Here is a 23,515-nt window from a genome sequence, read left to right on the forward strand (position 1 = left end):
CCATCACTGTAGTGGACATTTTCCAACTACAATTGAAGCTGTACACATCTCCCCCCCCTCAATTATATAAAATATAAAGTTAGAAATTCTTACCCACTTGATTATTCCCATGGGTCGGTCTAAAAGTTCCAGTGAAGCATATCTGGAGAATCACCTCTGTATTCTTGCTTAGCAGATTGAGCTTCTTTGGTGTAGATGAGACATGCATTGACACCACTGCTATACTCTGAGACCTAAATTACAGAGTGATAGATTTCCCTGTACACTCAGTCACAGAAAGGGAGATTTGTTTTGGATTGTATGTATTCAAACTCTTACCAAAATATTACAATACAAGTGTTATATGGTAGTATCCACAGTTAGGTCAGTGGAAAGAGATGTGGCAGAGACCCATAAACGCAATAGAAACAATTAGTATAAGTAGCACAACAGATACACAAATGAAAATTTAATGCATTTTGCATCCTCTTACTCTAAACTCACATGCAATGCCTGTGGAAGGGCTTGTGCGAATGAAATTGAAGTATCTCATTCAACACATTTGTGCAAGGATGAAAACATGTTTCCACAAATGGCAGAAGCACTATAAAATAGATAGGTTGGGGATACATACTTACTAGGGGACAACCACATGCAATATGGTGGGACTACCTCTGATAGTGGGATTATAGTGGGACTACTTCCTATTATATGTTCAGTTTGTCTTAAATTGCCTGTGCAGTGCAGTCCTATAGAACATGGCAACTCACGATAACCTGAAGATATAATAGGAATAAAATTAAAAGACATAGCTGTGTTAGTCTATGTAAATATACAAATTATTGTACTACCTTTGAGACTAACCATGAGGAAAAGGTTGGTAGCATACACTTTTAAGACTTAGGGCTACTTCATCAGATTCTTCAGATGATGTAGATGTATGTGTTTGTGCATGTGTGAATTAGCATCTAATTTAAATCAGTTAAAAGATGAGGGAAAAAAGTAGTGACAGCGGCACCACTAGGGTTGGTGTCACCCAGAACACAGCAACTCATGCTGTCACCCCCACTGACCTCTTCCCATCACACCAAACAGAATCCTTAGTAAATTTTTTTACTACTGTTATGCATAAAACATAATTCCCATATATCACTGAATGTAATGGTAATCGTTGTGACATAAACAACTAGTAAAATTAAAATTATACCTTTAAATCACAGTATCACACAAACAGCCTAAATGTATTTATATCTATAGTGTGCCCGCGTCATATGTGCTGAAAGCCGTAACGGAAGAAGTGGCACCACGCACCAGAAAGAGTAGTGGCGCGTGCGCCCAGAGTACCATGGGCACGAGCCCCATTACTTTAAATGGGGCTCAAGCATAGTGGAATTTGCCTTATATGGGGGGGGGGGGGTCCAGAACATAAGAGAAGGGACCACTGTATATAGTTTCATATAAAGTGGAAATTAAAGAAAATTTTAAAAGAATAAAAACTTTCTAAAAAAAATTAAACCTTTTAAATTTTATTTTTTTAATTAAAAAAAATACAATTTAAAATTTATTTAAAAACCTGGGGCCTCTCCTTTCTTCTCCCATTCAGCATCACCCCATCTCTTCAGTGGTTTGAAGGCATGGAGGCAAAAGCCACAACTCATTTCTGCCAAAAGGCAGATGCTTGCGAAGCAGTGGTGTAATACACTCCCTTAGAGGTGTCACATGGCACAGTCTGCACCCTCTAGTGGCACCCCAAATATTGGTGGAATGAATATTTGTCATTTTTTCTAAAAATCTGTTGCTCACCAGAGTTGAATCACATTTCCATCAGATCCTACAGATACATCAGTTATCCCATCACCATTTAAGTCACTACGGCCATCTATTGATCTTCCAAAATACTGGAGTTGCTGGCCAAAGGCAGGTTCTGATCCTGAAATTTTCTGGAAAGAGATTGTTTACAGCAGATACATTGTTTCATTAAAAATATTAGGTTTTAAGTATTTTGAGCATTCTATCCCACCCAAAATTTTCAAATTAGCATTACATGTTATTTATCTATTTTCATGATAATTTTGCTTGTAATTTCACAACAGCATAAACACTTGAAACAATAGGGTTTAGCCCACAAAAGTTTATGTCACAATAAATTTGTTAAAACTTTTAACATGTCATGAGGCTCTTTCTTAATTTTTATTACAGTGCACCTGGGCCAAACGTGGGCTTGCCATCCATGATTTGAGCTTCCATGGATGGCAACCTCATGCTTTCTGAATGGGCATACACACACACGGTGGTGCGTGCCCATTGAGAAGAATGGGACTTAAGGTCTCACATTTTTTACTATCCACAGGGGGATCCAGAATGGATCCCACACAGATAGCAAGGGCGCACTGTATAAGGGACTAATACAGCCACATGTCTACATTTCTACACACACATACACACACAACAAAACCAAAGTCATCAAATAGTAAAATAGAACAGCTTGGGTATCCCTTATCCAAAATTCTTGGGACCAGAAGTGGTTTAGATTTTGGATTTTTTTAGATTTTGGAAGATTTGCATATACATAATGAGATATCTTGGCTATGGGACTCAAGTCTAAACTGAAATTCATTTATGTTTCATATACACTTTATACACATAGCCTAAAGGTACATTTATACACAATGTTTTGAATAATTTTGTTCATGCGCAAAATTTGTGTACTCTGAACTAACAGAAAGCAAAAATGTCACTGTCTCAGCCAACCATGTTAGATTTTAGGGTATTTCACATTTCTGGATAAGGGATACTAAATCTGTAGTAAATATCTAACATATGTGTTCAGTTAGCACAATTCAGCTGATTTAAGAAAACATGCTGGATATTTGATAACAATAAAATCAGTTGATAGCAATAATAGGGAGCAAGATAGAGAGCAATAATACTAATACTAATACTAATTAATACTTTTTACAGAAATGGGTTTGATCTTGTTCTTTGGTCTAATGCAGGATTCTGAACAAAAAGGCAACTAAAGGAAGTTTCAAATTGTTGCTTTTCCTGAGAACGTCTCATGAGGACTGAGGATTTCTACAGAAAAGTGAGGGTAATGACATTCTAAGTGCCGAGATGAGCTCAGGAGGAACAGTTGAAAATCATGCTACTTTTAAGTTAGCAGCCTTTGCTTGCCTATACTCACTACTAGTTTGCATATTTGCAAACTTTTGATTGTTTGCTTTCTGCACCCTCTCATTTCCTTCACCACTTTAATTTGCAGCTATTTTTTGTTTGCCCTCTCATCCATTAGACCACTTATCTGATTATGCATCACTCAATGTAAGTAAAGTTACTTTTATATGTTTTACAAAGACCTTCTTTCTTTTCACTGTGAGAATCTGGGCTGGGGTGGGGGGAGTTGACTGAGATTGTTTTTTGTTTAGCATCTATCTTGAAAATAGATTATTCAGCATAAGAGTACCAATACTATCTCTAAGATTTCCCAAAAGCTGCAGATTTGTAATCTATTTATCAGAGCTCTAGAATACAATGACAAAAAGGGTAAAAAAACAAACATAAAATATTGATCTATTAATGAAAAAAAGAAAAGAAAAATGCTGTGGACATGGGCATAGCTCTGAATGGCTCAGATGAGAGGACATGCTCATAGCTGTAGTCCAAAAAGTAAGTTTTCCAAGCTCTGTCTGAGAACAGAGTATTGGTAACAATTCCTTGATCTATAGCATAACATATCAATGTTACTTACTTGGGAATACTTAGTCTGTATTGTTCTTTGTCTGCCATTGTAAATGTAGATTGCACCAGCATTCTTGTTTTCTAATGGTGCTCCAACTATTACATCATTAAAACCATCCAAATCAAGATCTGAAATAGCAGTGATAGCAGATCCATACCGAGTATTTTCTAACCCTTCAGGACCTTCTAGAATTTCTCGTTTGTCCAAAATCCCCTTTGACAAAAACATTAGAAGGAGAGAGGAAAATAAACTTACATTAATGCTTTATTAAATATGCTGGCCTAAATATACAGGTCTCAACTGAATAAGTTCTTGAATGGTAAGCCAACACTTAAGTAAGTCCCATTAATTCAAATGGTCTGCTGTACTTTACAGGCCTATTCTCTTTAGGAGTAGGAACTGGATTTAAGCCACTAGACTAACATTCTTGCATCTGAATGTAATTCTTTGAAATGGGAATGGAATTTCCTTGTTCCTAAAAGAAGAAAGAAATAGTCAACTGTAGAAATACTTACTCCTGATTGTTGTTGTGCCAACTATAAAGAAAGTGCTATAAAATCAGCTCAGATACAAGTAATAAAAACTTTCCATTAAGCATCTCTGGAATTATTGGTCACACAAAATAACTTCCCTGTGTGTCTCATATTGCCACAATTACTTCTTTTGGCATAACACAGGACAGTAAAAGAAGGAAACTGTATGCACAAGAGCTAATCCAATTGGATAAGGAAATAATTGATGCAAATGGGAATCATGCACTACCATCCATTCCAGCAGCTGAGCTATGTATGCACAATCTTTTTATAAATGTTCACACTTAATTAAGTAGGCATTTGGGAGGGCGAGCATGGGTTGCAATTAATCTCTCCATCCTAATTCTGCAGTAAAACCAAGTCAGCAAGATTATAGGTATTTTGAAAGTATCTATACCTTTTTGCTAAAGATTGAGGTGAGATGACCAATATGTGTTTTTATATTAAATATAAAATAATTAATTTAATTTTAATTAAATTAAAACATAATTGTATACATATTCATAAAAAGGAATATATATCAATGAGAAACAAAGTGATTTGACAATGTATGTACATGATTGTACTTTATATATTGTTAACAATTGTATTGTTATTTATTTATTTATTGCACTTATATTACACATTTCTCCCAAAATGGGATCCAAGGTGGTTTTGGGATAGAGACCGATTACATTATTAATCAAGATCTAGTAATGATGGACTTCAACTGTCAACTGTTTCTGATCTACGACTGGAAAACTGTGGAGGTCAGATGGAAAAAGCATAACTAAGAAATATGGAAATCTCCATTTAAAAACCATAAGCACGTAACACTAGATGGAGTCTTCCATGGGGGTCAGTTTTTCTACTGTTTTACTTTCAAAATAATAATAATAATAATAATAATAATAATAATAATAATAATAATAATAATAATTTTAGTTATATTTCCTGCCTCTCCCTGCGGATCGAGGCAGGATTACAACAAAAAATCAACAAAACAAAATACAAAATATAACATTATCTAAAAATACAAGCAATAAAATGGACAGCAGTAACGAAAGGATATGATTTGATTGGACAAAATCCAATGGCTGACTATAGATAGTAGGATGGTACCACCTACCTGTGTGTCTCCCAAACCCAGGTGGGCAAGGAAACTTTAGGTGCATATACACTATAGAAATAATGCATTTTGACAGCACTTTAACTGCCATGGCTCCATCTTAGAGAATCCTGGGGTTTGTAGTTTGTGAGGCACCAGCACTCTGGCAGAGAAAGCCCTTGTAAAACTGCAAATCCCAGGATGGAGCTACAGTACTTAAACTGATGTCAAACTGCATTATCTCTACAGTGTAGATACACCCTTCAGAAGCCAATCTTCAGGAGGTAGGGAGGGCTGAAAGGGGAAGAAAAGAAACATTTGCTGAAACTGCCAGCTGAACACTGGATTTAGCTCATTATTGTGTATATGCTACTGAATCTGAAATACATTTTTTCTCTTGGTTTTCAGTATTGACCAATACATAGCCAAGTGAAGAGAAAAAGATGAGAATTAGCAGAGAGATCATAGAATTACTGTTTGGATTTATTTTTACTTACATTTTTGACAGAAAACATGTAAACTCTTCCTTCTTCTTTTTTAAAATCATTCATAAACATTGGTGCACCAACTAACAGTACATCTGTTATGGAGTCTCCATTAACATCCACTGAACACACTACGCTGCCAAAATAGGAGCCAATCTGAAATGATGGGATTATTGCACCAGTTACAGACATACATTGTAGCAAAGTTTGGGCAAATAGTAGACAGACCTTGAAACATAAAATAGGAAACAAACAATCAAGAACACATCTCCACTTGCCTGCTCTCCTTTTTGAGAATGAATAATATTTAGGTTGCCATGGCCATCCACCTGATAAACCACTACTCTGCCAGTGTAGTTGGATCGTGGAGCGCCAGCAACAAAATAGACAGTGCTTTCCATTGAGAGAACAGCAACAGAATAACCTGAAAGGCAATGTTGTAGTTAATCTTTACAAGTAACAGTTTATATACAGAATAAGACACAATTCTGCACTCAACATGATGAGAAGAGAGAATTACGGCATCCTCTGCTCCAGTCCATAATGGCTATTGCATCAGAACTATCCATGTATAGTACATTCTCTATACCCAGCTCAAGAAGGGAGGGAGGTAAAAGGTATAGGTTTCCCCTTTGACAAATTGGGGGCAGTGCTCATCTCTATTACAGTGGACCCTTGTTATACACTGGGGTTTGGTTCCGAGATCCCCCGTGTATAACAAAATCCGTGTATGCTCAAGTCCCATTAAATATAATGACATAGCAAAATGGTGTCCCTTATAAAAAATGGAAAACCAAGGTAAATTTATACTTTTTTGGAACATTTTCAAACCGTGTATGCTTGAATTCGTGTATAAAAAATCCGTGTATAAGGACCGACTGTACTAAGCTGAAGGAGCCAGCATTGTCAAAAACAACTCCATGTGGAAAATACAAAAATCTTTTATCTTCTTTCCTTCCTTTGGAATCATGCATATGTCAGAGACTTTCCTTTTGCAGATTTACTCCACATTTCAAGGCATATCTTTAGAATTGGGGTGGGGTGAGGTTAGCATTTGGCCTAAATATACTCTTTCCTATACTCTGTTCCCAATGTTAAGCCATTTTCAAGGATCTCTGGGCACTACTGGAGCAGCACACCTGGTGCAGTCTTTCTGCAGTGCTTGGGGCATTTCACTGGGCATGTTTTTAGTGCAGGGTATACAGCGTTAGTGACATCTGGATTTTTTTTGCCTTGGCAGAAAGATGGAATATTGATTGTAATTAATCAATATATAAATAAATATAAGATCCATTATTTTCCATTTAGAACACATGACTTGTCATAGGCATTTTGATTTTTTCTGGTTAATTTCTAACTTCAGTTAATCAATCAAACAATCAAAAGACAAATGATTGCTCAAACTGATATGTTTCTTTATTTGGTGTAAGCTGCTTTCATTTCTGAACTGGGAAAATGGCAGGGTAGAAATCAATAGCAACAACTGTTTAAAAACGCACTACTTACAATTCCAGAATAGTCTTGAAATTTGAAATTGTCTGGAATGGTGATTTCATTCCATATTCATTCCATATAAAGCCCTACATGGCTTGGGCCCAGGATACCTTGAGGACCGCCTCTCCCCATACAATCCGCCCCGCACACTCAGAACTTCTGGGCAGCAGCTACTGAGGGTCCCGGGGGCAAGACTAGCCTCCACAACGAGGAGGACATTCACCATCTCAGCCCCGAACCTCTGGAACACGCTGCCCATAGAGTTCCGCTCGGCTACCTCCCTAGCACAGTTCAGGAAGGAACTAAAAACCTTCCTGTTTAAGCTAGCGTTCCCCAATATATGTCCTAGTTAGTCCCCCCCCCCTTGATGGCCAATGGTGAGCAGGCTAGAATATATTTTTAATGTAAATTTTAATGTATTTTTTATTGTTCTGTATTCTGTGTTTATTATTATGTTGTACACCGCCCTGATTACAAGAAGGGTGGTATATAAATAAAGCTTTTATTATTATTATTTATATTCTGATATATATATATGTGGGGGGGTCATTTCAATAATTCTAGCCAACAACATGTTATGGTGTTCACTGGGACTGTAAGTCTCACCTAAATAGGAGCTCTGATTTCTATCTTGCAAAACTTTTTCAAATGCATCATTCGGAAACATAGTAGCTTGTTTTTCTGACTCCCGGATCACAGTTCCAGTCCACTCATAGGCTCCAACAGCACCTAACATGAGAACTTCCTTTGGAGAAATCAAATAGAAAGCAAACAGGATTTAAAATTCAATCAAGTAAATAAGATGGATCAGAATTTCCTTTGGTTCATTTGTTTAGCGATAAGGATTTTTTAAAAATTCACAAAGTACTTCATACACGAAATTGAATTCAAACACATAGCTCCATTAGTCTGGATAAATATGCAAAGAGATTTTAGCACCACTGAGACTAAGGGCTGAAACAGACAGGTGGGATGAAGAGGCTTCCAGATGGTTTGGAGGTGTGTCGATTAGACAATACACACCTCCAAAGCGCCTGGAAGCCATGCAGAAGCCATGCTTTGGTCCTTTGGACTGGAGGAAAGAAGACCTTGAATAATCTGACTCTGGTTAGCTCCTGCATTGCATGGCCTACCTTGGGAGAGGGCCATGTGGTCAGTGGGGTTCCAACCCACTTCTGGCCAGAGCAGACTCAGGCCACTCTTTCCTACCTATCTCCTCCAGCCCTATCAAAGGTGCAAAACACACTGCAGAAATAATCCAGTTTTAACTGCCTTGGCTCAGTCCTAGGGAACACTGGGAATTGTAGTTTATTGTGGTACCAGAGCTCTCTGACAGAGGCGGCTAAATGTCTCACAAAATTACAGTTCCCAGAATTTCCCAGCACTGATCCAGGGCAGTTAAAGCAGTCTCAGACTGGATTATTTCTGCAGTGTGTTTTGGACCAAAGAGAAAGAAGTTGGTAGCATAAACTTTTATAGATTTACGTTTTGAAAAGCTTAGGCTACTAGGTTCTTCCTTGAGGGGTTTTTCTCAAGGGGCTTGTGAAAAATGCGATATTCACCTTGCAGCCTGTACTTGCAGTCCTGATGACATATGGCTATTTCCAGTGGAGATCCCTGTTTTTCTGTCCTTAATCTGACTTGCTTTGGACAAAACAAAGTCAGGGAAAATCCCAGTATTTTCCAGGAACCCTGGGTTAACCTCAGGTTGTTTTCGTGTGTGGACAACTGAACTGGGTTCAGTCTGGCTCAGTCCAGCTCTCCTCATGCCAAGAGCTTCATCATCCCTCTTCCTCTAGCTGAGCAGTGTAGTCAAAGGGGATAGCCTGTTTTCAGAACCACTGCTGCTTCTTCCTTGAATGCAGGAGCTCTATGGAAAGCCTGACCAGCGTGCCACTACATCTGCTACAGACAGAAATGGCGGCCCAGACTCCTTGTTGATCACATGTCCAGATGGCTGCTTCTGTCCTTAGCAGAAGTGGTGGCATACCAGGTAGGATTTAAACAGAGATCCTACCAGGAAGAAGTGGTGGTGGCAGCTCTGAAAACAGGGGATGGGGTAGCTGGGCCAATGCAACAGACAACAATGTGGTGTCATGCTGGATTTGGCCTGATGCATATGGTCACCATTGTGGTCAATCCAGAGCCAATTTGGGGCATAATGCTCTAGACTGGCACCAAATTAAGCGGCCAATATGGATGGTTCTACAAGATCCCACTGCATAAAGTAAATAGAAAGAACTCAGAATTTTAAACTAAGTAGCAAGAGTTATAAAAATTACAATGTGGAAGAAAATGAAACTCATAGATGCACACAATCAAAGTGAAAAGCTCTGACTGGTTAGCTTTCTAAGATCTGCTTTAAATTAAAATAAATATAGTACATCTCAGAGTATTTGACCACATTTGTCATACTGAAGTGGGGTTGCTTCCTATTTTTTCTCTTATTCTCTCAATCTCTAAGAGTGAGATGGCACTCTACAGTATGATTCACTCTGTACGGGGAACAGATATACCTACTGAATTTGACCACTGCAGATAAATAACAAATTCTTTCAATGCATTGTTGCTAATGAAGTTACCCAAATGAACTTGCCAAAACTTGCAGATGGAAAAAAATGTTAATTATTATTTAAAAACAAACAAACTGGCAAGTGGAAGAAAGCTAAACAATTTTTTCATCTTTAATTTTAAGATGTATTGGTCTACAACTCCTGAATTCCCCAGCTTACTGTGAGATTCTGAGAGTAGCAGTCTAAAGCTTCAATATACCTTCTAAGCCTTCAATAAAGCTTTCAATTCAACATTTCTATTAATACACACTTCTGTCCTATTTTAATGTTTCTTCTTAACTGTTATAAGTTTACTACAAAGTAGTGCCATATCAATAAAGTCTAGCTAGTACATAAAGTTGTAAAATATTCATTACCTTTTGCTGTGAATATGAAGCACTGAAACCCACTTGTGACATTTCCAGCTGGAATAAATCACCTTGATCAGTGCCTGGTAGGAAAACAACAGTATGAACTGGTGTTTATTCATGTGCTTATTCAACAAACTTGTTACATTGGCTGCATCCACACTGCAGAAATAATCCAGTTTAACACCTCTTTAACTGCCATGGCTCAATGCTATGGAATTCTGGGAATTGTAGTTTTGTGAAAGTTAGCCTTTTCTATCAGAGAATTCTTGTGCCACAATGAACTACAGTTCACAGAATTCTATAGCACTGAGCCATGGTAGTTAAAGTGATGTCAAACTGGATTATTTCTGCAGTACAGATGCAGCCTCAGATGCAAGTAATAATGATTTCAATAATGGGACTTGCTTTCAAATGATGAGTGGAATAAAAAGCCTATTTTAGGTGTACCTAACAGCTTCCACATGCTCAGTGTAGACAAACTATTAGCATAGGACCAGAATCTCTGAAGGAAGTAAAGGAAGCTCAGATCTGTTAACAGACCAAGGCTGCCCCACCAGGGGCAAGAAGCTGGGATATGCTGTCTAATAAACCTAGATCCCAGGTAGTGCAGGCTGGTGGCTCAGCTTCAGGTTTTATTCTTAACAACCTATTTTGTGGATAAAATTAGTAATTTAAAGTTTGTAGCCAAGCCCATAGTGGAATCACTACTCTACTCACATTGTAGCCACTAGGACCCATTGGTCCCAGGTCTTTTTGGGCATGTGGAATGAACTGCATAGTTCTATAGATGTCAGAGAACAGGTTTAGGACCATATGTCAGTTTTCTGGGTATATTCTGCCCCACCCACTAGGCTCTATGCATTTTCCAATGAATTCTCAGTTCCCCAGGTTTTGTCTTATAATGCAGATGCTTGAATTTTAAAACAGCGCATTAAGAATTATATGAATAATATAAACAATTACCATATCATTTCAAAGGCACAAGGAAAACAGTCATTTCTTACTAAATCCCTTTATTTAGTACCTTCTATACTGAAAATTCGCTCTCCCAATGTTCCTGCCTCTTCTAGAAGTGCAGCTTCAGATGACACATTAAAGAAATATTTTGATGTAGGAAGACTTGCTATCCCTTTAATTTCTTTGATTAAGTTTCTAGTGTCCATGTCATTTCTGATTAAATATCCTAATACCTGTAGGAAAGTGAAAGAAAAATAATAGTGTTTACTTTAACAAGAAACAAAGAGATACACTTGTATTTGTAAGGAAACTGAAAAAAGTGCATTTTTGACAGAATATATTTCTATCCTATTCTTTTACACAATTTATCATCTAAAGTCTTTGCCTATGGAGCTTCAAGTGACAAGAAGAAATAATGCTCCTGTTGCCAGTCATGACTGCCTAGTAGTGAGAATAAATTTTAAGTGGAAATGGAAGAGAATGAGTTTTTCAAAGGGGAATAGCCTTCTCTTATAACGTCTTCTTATTGCCTCCATTTTTGCACTATGCAATGCATCTCACTTCTAAGGTCATACTGAAAAGAGCAGCTAAACAAACCACAGCTATTGTTCAACATGTCTACTATTCTGACTGATGTCCTCTTCAGACATTATTTCACATGTGCCATTTTGTAAGCTGGAGAGGTAATTATTTAAAAACTGGTAGTTGCCTGATGTGGTGGTGATAATGGATGATTGACTGGTTTATTTATATCCCACCTTTTTCTTTAAACTAGGACTCAACAAATAGTATCAGCGTATCACTTTCTGATCAGCTGGCATGGTTATAAGGATTTTCACAAAAATAGATAGCTTAACAAAGATGAATATATAAGACATCTTCGTTGAAAGAAGCAAAGAGGAAAGATGAAACTCAGCAGATCCATTCACACTTTGCACCACACACAGAACTCTGGACTTGACATGAGTTTTAATTCTAGGTATTGTATTTTAATACAGGTTGGGATTCCCTTATCTGAAATGCTTGGCACTAAAAGTGTTTTGGATTTTGGAATATTTCCATATATATAATGAGATATATTGGAAATTGAACCAAAGCCTAAACATAAAATTCATTTACAGTATATACTCACCTATGTCTAAAAATTTATGCTCAAAAATTGACCTCAAAATCCCAGATTGACTTATTTACGGGTCACTATGGTAATGTGATAGCAGCTTTTTCAGATTTCCTCTTGCAGTTTCTTTCTCTCTTGAGCCAAGCAGAAAGTGTCCTGGGTGACTGATATTGCTGTTTGTTTAAGAGTCCCTCTCCTGCCTATACACCTGGCTGAAATGAAAGCTGAAATGCTGAAGCAAAAAGCCTCAACAAGAGTCTCTCTTGCCGCACATGCACACATGCACACACTGAAGGAGCTTCCAAGTTTCCTTGACCTATCCATGGGTCATGACAAAATCCATAATTTTGGCCCCACAATCTGCCCTTGACTTATACATGAGGTCGATTTATAGTCAAGTATATATGAGTATGTTTCTTATATACAGTGCAGGTGTGTTTTACGTGGCTTCCAGCCTATGCTGGAAGCCGCGCCAGAAGGAAGGGAGGCATGCACCAGAAGAAAACAATGGCGCACTCTCCCATGGCATGTGCCCCGCCACCGCACCACCATGGGCACGAGCCCCATTCATTTGAATGGGGCTTGAGCATCCGTGTTTTTTTCCTTTTGAGGGGGGGGGGGGGGGGGAGAGACTGTACCTTATACATGTAGCCTGAAGAGTTTTATACATAATATTTTTTAATAATTTTATCTGTGAAACAAAGTTTGGGTTCACTGAACCATCAGAAAGCAAAGGTATCACTATCTCAGCCACCATGTGGACAATTTTGTAGAATTTTGTATTTCAGAATTTTGAATACGGGATACTCTGTCTTTAATAAGTTTTACTGTTTTTAATTCTCTTGTTGCAATTGTTTTTAACTGTATTTTTAAAAACTTTTTATAGCCGCCCTAAGTCCTGATACTGGAGAGAAAGGCAGGATAGAAATAGAGGTAGCAGTATTAGCAATAGTAGTAGTGGAGATGGAGGTGGTGCATATTTCTCACAGGAAACTATATCCAGAGGCCCATTGTCATTCATTTTTCAATCCCTTTATAATTTATGCAAAGCATCAAGGGTGCAGAACCTTTTGATTCCCAGATGTTGCTGGACAGCAACTTTCATCAGATAGAAAAATCTTTGAGGCTATGGTTATGCAATTAAGAGATAAGAAGAAGACTAGGAACGGGAAGGGCAGCCATAAAAGAGCTAGAAAAGATCCTAAAAAGTAAAGATATACAACTGAACACTAAAGTTAAAATCATCCAAGCCATGGTATTCCACATCACTATGTATGGATGTGAAAGCTGGACAGTGAAAAAAGCAGATAAAAAGAAAATCAATTAATTTGAGATGTGGTACTGGAGAAGAATGATAAGAAATGGTGGAAAGCCAAAAACAAACAAACAAATGGGTTTTTGAACAGATCAAAGAAGGGCTTTTATCTGAAGTTGAAGGCTTCCATGGCCAGCATCCAAAGTTTTTTGTCGGTTTTTTGGGCTATGTGGCCATGTTCCAGAAAGGTTTCTTCCTAATGTTTCGCCAGCATCTGTGGCTGGCATCTTCAGAGAATGCTTGCTTGGAAAGGAGTTGGGTATACATATTGTGTGACCTGGAAAGGCAGGAGTGATTTACATGTGTATAGTTCTGTTGCTAATGGCAGACATCAGGGTGGGAGGATCTGCAAAAGAGGATTAGTGTCTGCTTGATTAGTGCTCATTGTCTGCTGGGAAACCCCTGACCCTGGGAGATTTCTCATTTGCATTTGTTGAGTCTTCATCTTGCTATTTTTCAGGACTGGTAGCCAAACCTTGTTTACTTTAAGGGTTTCCTTTTTCCTGTTGAAATTATCCAGGTGTTTATGGATTTCCATGGCTTCCCTGTGCATCCTGACATAGCAGTGGTTGGCATGGTCCAGAATTTCAAACAGTATTTCATGCCCAGGATGGTTTGTAACATGTTCTGCTACTGCTGATTTTTCTGGCTGACCCACTCTGCAGTGTCTCTCGTGTTCCTTGATTCTTGTTTGCACACTGCATTTGTTGGTCCCTATGTAGACTTGTCCGCAGCTGCATGGTATGTGGTAAACTCCTGTGGCTGTGAGAAGGTCTTTCTGGTCCTTGGCTGAGTGTAGCATTTGCTGGATTTTCTTCGTCGGTTTGTAAACCATTTGAAGGTTGTGTTTCCTCACCACAGACAGAATAGGCAAAGTGGTTGTTTTTGTCCTTGTGGCTTTGAGGAAGTTGAATCAATCAGTCATGTTCTTCTTTGTTTCCCCCTCTATACAGAAACCCATGCTTTTTATATAACTCCCATTATTAAACAGCAACCCGGTAGACAGGAGAAATTTTATGTTGACTACCTTCTAGCAGACTGCAATGAACATGTAACTAGCAGAGTTGCTAAATTTCTTGCAGCTGCTATTATTCTTTGAACAAGATTTTTAAAACAGACACAGTAAACCTTGTAAAAATGCAGCCACTCACTTAAAACCATAAGATTGCAAGTTAAATACCAGCAAAAGGGCTCAAACTTGACTCAGGCTTGCATCCTTCTGAGGTTGTTAAAATGAGTACCCAGATTGCTAGGGGCAATTAGCTTACACTTTGTAAACCACTTAGGGAGTGCTTAAGTGCACTGATAAGTGGTACAGAAATGTACTTGCTATTGCTATTGCTTACTATTGCAGATATTACGTTATCTGTTCCTACTCATTTTATAAATTGTTTGACTGTGCTAGTCTTTATGTGTATCGATGGAACATCTTTTTATCATTTTTTTACTATTTCCTTAATATTACATTCTGCTTTAATAAGCACTCCATAATGGATGGATACTTTGACAGATGACTGTTAAATGTTATGCTAAAGAAACTTTTTAATAATATTTTATCAACTCTTCTAAATTCTGCTGTTAATTAACACATGGGAATGAGCTTTATTTTATCCTAGATTTCTTGCTGATATTTGTACCTGTTTGTAAAAGGTCATATTGAGTGTATTGTTTATATGGATGCTTGGTCATCGTTATTGTATTTTATCTTGTACTGGCTGTATGCTGTAATAATAAATGATTGATTGATTGAACAGATCAAGCCTGAAATACCCTTAGAAGCAAAGACAATCAAATTGAAGTTGTTGTACTTTGGCCACATCATGGAAGGCACAACTCATTAGAAAAGGCAATAGTGCTGGGAAAGGTCAAGGGTAGTTGAAAGAGAAGGAGACCACACGTCAGATGGGTGGATCAATCAATCAGAGAGGTCATTGGGGATGAGTCTGCAAAAGCAGAGCAGTGGAGATGTCTCATCTACAGGATTATCGTGAGTTGAGGCTGACTCGAGGGCAGTTATGGGGAGCTAGAGTCTGACAATGTCTATAGTAATCACATTTTCTCAGTAAGTGCATTAAATAAAGCACTGCTAGACAAAGCAAAGAAAACAAGGTCAGCTAAAGTTATCATCATAGTAATAAAAACCTTACTTACTGCTATACCAAATCTTGTGATATTGTCCTCATTACATTTAGTTATCACTTCTTGCAAGTTTGAGCCATCATGTGATTCACCATCTGTCACAACAACCATTACTTTAGAGGCTGAGGGTCGCCCACCAGATTCTTTTAAGAAAGCATAACGCCTGAAATAAAAACCATGCACAATTTTTTAAACATGAAAATTATTTTTTGTCCATGCATCCATTAGCACTTTTACCATCAACAAAGTAAAGCTGGGGAACAACTTCACTTACGACTCCTTAGCTTACAATAGGTAAAATTAAGCACATAAACAACATTAAAATTCAAAGCACTATTCAAGCATTTTTGTAAAAAAAAGTATCAGTATATACAGCCTTGGCAGCAATGATGCATTTTTCTCATTTTTTCTACTAATGAAAATAATAATAATAATAATTAAGTTTATCATTAGTTGCTATTGGTGCCCCTTACCTGGCATAATCAATTGCTTCAAATGTATTTGTATATTCCCCTCCTCTCTGATAGGTCCTTGACATTGCTTGTACAGCACCTTCCTTATTTTGATATGTATTCAAGTTGAATACTACTCTTGGGCTATTACCATACTGAATTAAGCCTACCTAAAATTAAGAATAAGAAATACAACAGAAGTCTTCCATAAGATTAGAACATTACATATGTATATATGGCATACATGAATCAACTTTGATTGGTGTACATTGTATTGCATAGGGATAAGAAACGCCCTCCCTCCATCTGCCTTGGTCCAAGCCTCAGGAGGGAGAGAAGAACCACTGGACCTCATTCCCTTGTCCTCCACCATTTCCCTTCTCCATTTTGTGTATGGCTTTTAGATTGTAAGCCTGAGGGCCAGGGAAACCGTCTGATAAAAATAAAATGTAAGCCGCCCTGAGAGACCATAGGGCTGAACGGGCGGGCATATAAATACCTAAATAAATAAAAATAAAGGCAACTTCGGACTCTTAGGACGCAGATCATGAAACACCATACCCCACTGTGACTCGAAGCCAGCTTTAATTGCTGTCTGTAACAACCCGGCCAACAGTGCAAAAGAAGAGTGAGCATGCAGCTTTCATAGACTGGGGGTTCTATTCACACTGTGAACAAATAATCCAGGATGAATCCAGGAGAATCTCTGTAGTTACACACATCCTGAATGCACCGATTGGTTTTTTTTTTCTCCTCCAAAAACCCCACTTAATTGAGATAATCGATCATGAGGTTTAAAGATCCACCTCCAGCCTCCATTTCTGAATGCCCAAAGCCAAGCCGGAGTAGAAGCATGGAGGGGGAGGGCAGAAGGAAAGGAAGGACAGGAAGGAAGGAAGGAAGGACAAGGAAGGAAGACAGGAAGGACTTCAGTCCCATTGTCCCCAATGACGGCGCCATGTCATCCATGGATGTTCAAATCTGAAGATTGCAAGTCCATTGTATTATGATCCAGCCCTCTGGTGATAGAAACTGATACTTTCAGAAACTCTGATGAATCAGCCTTCACCCTCACTTTGTTTCAATTTTTCGATTACTGCTTTGTTGTTGTTAACTGTTGAACTTGACTGATGGCGACCCTGTGGATGAGACATCTCCAAGACCCTCTTGTCCACAGTGGCCTGTGACCTCTGTGATTGAGTCTAGCCATCTGATTTGCAGTCTTCCTCTACTTCTATTGCACTAGCATTATTGTCTTTTGTAATGAGTGGTGTCTTCTCATGATGTGGCTGAAATATGGCAGCCTCAATTTAGGCATTTTGGCTTCCAGGCTTAGTTTGTTCAAGGACCCATTTGCTTGTTCAGGCTTGATTTGTTCAAGGCTCCATCTGTTTGTCTTCTTGGCCATCCATAATATCTTCAGAACTTTTCTTCAGCACTACATCTCAAATGAGTTGATTTTCTTTTCACCTGCTTTCTTCATTGTCCAGCTCTCACATCAATACATTGTGATGGGGGATACAATGGGTTGGGTGATTCACACTTTAGTGTTTAGTGTTCTTTACACTTTAGAATCTTGCCCAGTTCTTTCATAGCTGCCCTTCCCAATCTCCCATCTTCTGATTTCTACTACTACCAACCCCCTCCCCTCCAACTTTATGGTAAAAGACACCTACTTTCTTCTAAAATTTTCAGAACCAAGAAGTTGCTGATGGAATTTTTTTTAAAAAATGTTTAATCTGCTTACCTGAGTTTTTGTGGGGCCTATATCTAAACTTTGAACAAATTTTTCCAAAAATGCCTTCACAGCATCCCAAGGATAAATACTATTTGATTCATCACATACCACCACAACATCAACAGCTGAAGAACATTCTGCAGCAGAAAGGGATAAGAAAAGTGTTTGATGTTATTTTCATTTACATACTGTGTCCAATGACATTACAAATTCATGGAGTCAAGATAAAAGGCAAACAAATTCCCCTAAACTTCCCAGCAGGACAATATTTATGCTACCAGAAAGGTTGAGCAGTTAGTGTGACTAAATATCCCCACTCTAATAAGAGAAAGAATTTTTGTTTTATAGTGAGGTAACCATACTCCTATTCTCTTTCTTTTGTTAAAAGAAATAACAATGAGACAGTATATTCCAGAAGTACAAGCACTGAGGAAAGCATAATCATTGCCAGATATAAAGAGAGAAAGAGAGAGAGTTGTGTACCTTCAAGTCAGTTCTGGCTTATGGCGGCCCGAAGGCTTTCTTAGCAAGATTTGTTCAGAAGAGGTTTGCCATTGACCTCCCCTGAGGCTGAAAGCATGTGCCTTTCCCAAGGTCACCCAGTGGGTTTCAGGGCTGAGCAGGGAATCTGATCCTGGTCCCCTGAATTGAAGTCCAACACTCAAACAACTATGCCATGCTGGCTTTCAGATACAAAATACAGGGCTTTGAATTACTCCATGATGTATGAGATAACACTGCCAAAAGTGGTAGATTGCTTAGCCAAAGAAATAAATGGCATATTAACACACATAACTTTTAAAAATGATAATAATGACATTTGCATAACCACACTGTAGATGAGATAATCTCACAGTCACAATCCACACATTGCCTGAAGGGAAAATAATCACGTTTCCCATTAAAAATAACTACTTGAGTAACCAGAACTCTTTCATGTGCATATAGAGTTAAGGGCCAGGGATTTCTAGGCCAAAAAATATTTGTGCTTAAATTCCATAAATTAATAAAGCATGTCTTATATGAAAAGACTGAGCCAGATTCTTTGTATTCATTGGTTGCGTCTCATTTTTAAAACTGATGAATTTCTAAATTATTTTTAAAAGTCTTACTTTGTACAGCTGGTGAAAAACTTTTCACAATTTGGAAGCTTGGACTGAACTCAGAACAGATTCCTGTTGCATAGTACTGACTTCCACACTGTTGTGCCCACAAAGGACCACAAGTCTTTGAAACAAAAACACAGAGAAATTAAATTCATTAAATTCACCACCACATTTCAAGATAAACATCAGTTAACTCCTTTCTCACCAGATTTGATAACCATATTGTTCTGGATTATGCATTGCATGGTTTTTCCCACACTAGAAATTTGGGCAATGGGCCATGAACACAAACTGAATTAGAGTGAAAGCAGTGCTACGCTCATTCTGGCCTTTCAGGGGTAAAGGGGAGGGACTGAAACCCAGAAGCTGTGGGAAGTAAGACTGTCACCATCACACACACAACAGAAAAGAACAGGAAGGGCTCTTTCATGAAATCTTCCACACATAACCCAAATCCAGAAGAAGGGCTTTGGAAAGAACTTTTGGCTCAGCTCTAGATGTATTCACTTTCAGCCAAACAAATTGGCCCAAACTGACCAAAAGATGGCACCACATGCAAGCTAATATTTACAAACTCTATCTTGCATTGATTAAATTAACACTAGCAATAGCAAAGCTTAGGCATAGCTCAGTATATGGCCCTGCACCCCCAAGACTGTTTTAGCAGCTCCCACCACCAATCTGGCCACCCTTTTTCTGAAGGGAAGACCTCTCTTAAGAACCTCCAGGAACAGTGGGTTCATAGACAACCCCCAATACCAACTATTATTTTAAAATCTCTTCCCCCCCCCCCCCAAAGCAAGAGTAGACTACTGGGCACTTCCACTTTTGCTTTGCTTTGTTTTTATTTGTTGGCAATTTTGGCAGTCCACAAGGATATTGGAAAGGTCCTGGGCCATAAAATTGGCCCCCATGACCTGCCAAAGGTGCCCAACCCTGCCATAACCATTCAGATCATCTCTAGAAAGCCACAGCTTTCCCAGTCATCAGCAAAGCTAAGACATTATCAGCCTCTTTAAAAACTCTTTAGAACACATTAACCACTTCTGCAAGCCAGTTCATATAAACTAGCCTTTTCACCCTGTATTCATAGGAACAGGAACTTCCCAATGTTGACTCTGGCTAGAGGCAAAATAAAAGAGGTTGATTTAACTAGCACCCCAGTGTCTTCAACTTGATCACCTGAGAAGACCCAAGCCATGAGCATTTGGGAAATCTTAGGCAAGGCAGGTCAGTTTATGTAGAAATTCCTGTTAGTGAGTGACGCAGATCTAGCTCCAACTTCAGAAACTCACTTTTTGGTTCCTGAAGAGATCTGAATCCTCTTCCAAACATGCAATAAACCCACTCTCTCTGAAATCCCCACTGCACAGCTCAACCTTTCCATTTACTGGGGAAGGAAGACAGTGGAGAAGAACCCAGCTATGTTGATATAACTTGACAGACAGAACCAGACATCCTTCAGGGCTTCCCAGGGGTCACAGAGGATGATGATCACTGTGTGTCCAACTATGTTCCTTTTCCACTGCCCTGCTGCCACCAGCCAGTAAATCACTACGTTGAAGGATTGGGTGCAGAAGCCAAATGGTGGGGATCTAGAGAGGAGGGTGAATATGATGTGTCATATTTTCATCTGTCTGGAACTTTATGCTATGCCTTTAAAAACCAGACTAACTGCTACCTCCCAGAGAGCCTTCTTTGCAAATGCTCCCAAACTATGGAACGGCCTGCCGGACGAGATCCATCAAATTGCCAGCTTAGACAGCTTTTAAAAAGCTGTCAAGACGGATCTCTTCCAGCAGGCCTTTCCTGATTAAAAGTGTCCGGCAACAGAATGACTGCCCCCCACATCAAGTATTAGTCCACCGCTCTATCCTCGTATTTTTTTACTGTGTTTTTAATAGATATTTTAATTGTAACATGTTTAATCCTGTTTTAAGGGGGGAATTTGGGACATAATGTTGTGAATGTGGATATTTTAATATGTTGTGAGCCGCTTTGATTGTCTCGTCACAGAAAAGCGGGAGAAAAGTAAAAGTTTTATTATTATTATTTATTAACTTTGGCTGGCACACTCTTAGCTGTCCATTGGCAGCTTTCCCAGACAGCAGCTTCATATGGACACAGTGCTGGAGAAGTACCATGATGCCATGCACCATGTGGATCAGTGCGTGGTGTCAGGGCGCCCTGGAGGCAAATTCAGGGCATGCATCATTTGGACACGATGCCCCAACTCCACTCCCAGGCCAGCCTTTCAGGCCGGTCTGGACAGGTCCTAAGACACTGAAAATAATTCACACCTAGAGCAGACTTATTTGCTATGTTTGCACTCTCATGGTATTTTTCTTGCCCCATTTCTTTGTATGCTTAAACAGTATTTCTAAGGGCTCAACTGAAGTGAGAAGATGTTGCAATGCTAAAAATTTGAGGATTGGAGGAAATTTTCATGGGTGGGGAAAAGAGAATTTTTATTGGGGGTGATGTCTTCATATTGCCCCCACAATAGCTACACCTTTGTTTCTCCCCCCTCCCCACCTACACACTTTTTTCAAACTGGCAACTCAGGAAAGAACAGCAGAGTGGATGGGGAGATAACATACTTCTGTTTAAAGATGAATTTTCTAGATGTGTGCTGCTTCAGCATTTACCTCCTGGATGACTTTTTCTGCTGACTGGATTCATAGAATTGGCAAACACTCTGCTAGCAGGCCTACTATAATTCCCATAAAAGCTGTAATGTTTTAGATGGAACTCTATAGTATAAAAACATTGTAGATAATGCAATTAAGTCACAAGGGACTTATTTTTATTGCATTCGTAGCACATGAAAACAACACACTGAGCATGCTTTCCAAGACTATGCAAATAGCTTGCTCTGTCAGGTTTCTCATAATACAAAGTGCAGGATTCATTATCAATAAACACAGGTAATGCTTCTGGGCTACAGAAGAGAACACAACTTTAAGTGTTCGCAGATGTTTGTAGTTCAGCAATATACAAGGCAATTAATTCAAAAACTGAATTCCATGTAAAGTGATACAATGAAAGTGTTTTTGTTCAAAAGCCACTGGAAACTAACATGTCTCAAAGAATAAATTATAATCTTATTTTGTATCGTTAGATATCTGCCTAAATACTCTGAAAGCACCAGATCCTGTCTGATCTTCGAAGCTGGGCAGGGTCAGCCCTGGTTAGTAACTAGATGGGAAACCACCAATGAATACCACTGCTGTAGGCTATATTTCAGAGGAAGGAACTGGCAAAACCACCTCTACGTGTTTTCTAAAAAAAACAACAACAGTGAAATTCATGGGGCTGGCCTAAGTCAAGAGATGACTTAAAGACACACATATTCATACAAATTTGGCACTTTTAACTGATTACTGTTTAGGAAAGGGGTGATAATTGCAGGATTTTAAAAATGCAGAAATCAGGAGAAGGATAGGACTCCCACAACTTTACTCAGAGTTTTTCTAGTGATCCTACCTTGAAAAGAAACTCTTTAAATCCAATGGTATGCAAGCAACTTCTGCTTGTGTAGTAGAAGTTACCCTTCTTCTCACTCACTACTTAAGTCTCCAGCATGGCCTCATATGTTTCTTTGCAATAGCTAACTCTCTGAAGCTGATCTTACCCTTAGGGAGAACTATGGGGAAGGGGAATAGTGGAGTAACTATCCACCAGTGGTGTCTATTATACTAGTGGAAGGACGTCTTTGGATAAAAGCCACTGGAGGAGCTAAACTAAAGGGATCTAGTTTACTTCATTAGCACAAAATCATCTGTTTATGTCCTGGACAGACTTCTGGGTGGCTCACAAGCAAAATCTATAGGAAGGCAGATAGATATACAGTAAATAAAAAAACCCCACATAAACACACAGTCCACTAAAAAGGGAAGGTAGATGGCTGTTGTGTACTGCAACAAGGCAGAAGTACATTGTTTAGTGTACAAAGTGGTTCCATTGCTCAAAAGAACTCTAGAATCCAGTTATGACTACAGCTGAATCTTTGGTTCCTGCTTTAAATATGACCATATAAGCAGGGGAAAGTAAAGCCACTGGCCCTTTTGCTTTGTTTATTTCGGCAAAATATCCAGAACCAGTGTAGAGTGATGTGGCTCTGAGGGAGCTCCCTATTCTGACTGATGTGGAGACAAGTAAATATTTAAGCCGTGGGTGAAGAATTGCCAGCCAGATCTTGGGAATCAGGCTGGATCTGGTCAAATCTGTGTGTACGGAAGGAAGTGGAGATGGTGTGTGGATTAGGGATGTAAATATTCAACTATTTACAGTAATAAAGTAGTCATCTACCCACTGTGGGTGCAAATGAACACTCTCTGCACTATTCTCCCCACATTCAAACACTCTGAAGTATTGCAGAGAAATTATTTTGGAGAGAAAAAAGGTGGTTTGTTTGTTTTTCCATAGAAAACAGGTATTCTGCTCAGGAA

At 38.8% G+C, this 23,515-nt stretch overlaps 1 protein-coding gene across 5 annotated transcripts in view; it reads right to left on the minus strand.

Annotated features, from left to right (window-relative positions):
• ITGA2 (integrin subunit alpha 2) overlaps positions 1 to 23,515 on the minus strand; it is an 80,383-nt gene that overhangs the window by 23,778 nt on the left and 33,090 nt on the right. For all 5 annotated transcript variants that reach the window (XM_042451768.1, XM_042451767.1, XM_042451769.1 and 2 more), the window contains 12 exons: positions 19,071 to 19,185; positions 17,968 to 18,095; positions 16,242 to 16,390; positions 15,781 to 15,931; positions 11,265 to 11,430; positions 10,247 to 10,320; positions 7,924 to 8,062; positions 6,102 to 6,247; positions 5,836 to 5,979; positions 3,728 to 3,931; positions 1,783 to 1,919; positions 94 to 233 (listed from right to left, as the gene is read on the minus strand). In XM_042451768.1, coding sequence (XP_042307702.1) covers positions 94 to 233; positions 1,783 to 1,919; positions 3,728 to 3,931; positions 5,836 to 5,979; positions 6,102 to 6,247; positions 7,924 to 8,062; positions 10,247 to 10,320; positions 11,265 to 11,430; positions 15,781 to 15,931; positions 16,242 to 16,390; positions 17,968 to 18,095; positions 19,071 to 19,185 — 1,693 coding nt within the window. The remainder of the gene's footprint in view (positions 1 to 93; positions 234 to 1,782; positions 1,920 to 3,727; positions 3,932 to 5,835; positions 5,980 to 6,101; positions 6,248 to 7,923; positions 8,063 to 10,246; positions 10,321 to 11,264; positions 11,431 to 15,780; positions 15,932 to 16,241; positions 16,391 to 17,967; positions 18,096 to 19,070; positions 19,186 to 23,515) is intronic.

The sequence above is a fragment of the Sceloporus undulatus genome, chromosome 2, assembly GCF_019175285.1.
Source record: "Sceloporus undulatus isolate JIND9_A2432 ecotype Alabama chromosome 2, SceUnd_v1.1, whole genome shotgun sequence".
Classification (NCBI taxonomy): Eukaryota; Metazoa; Chordata; class Lepidosauria; order Squamata; family Phrynosomatidae; genus Sceloporus; species Sceloporus undulatus.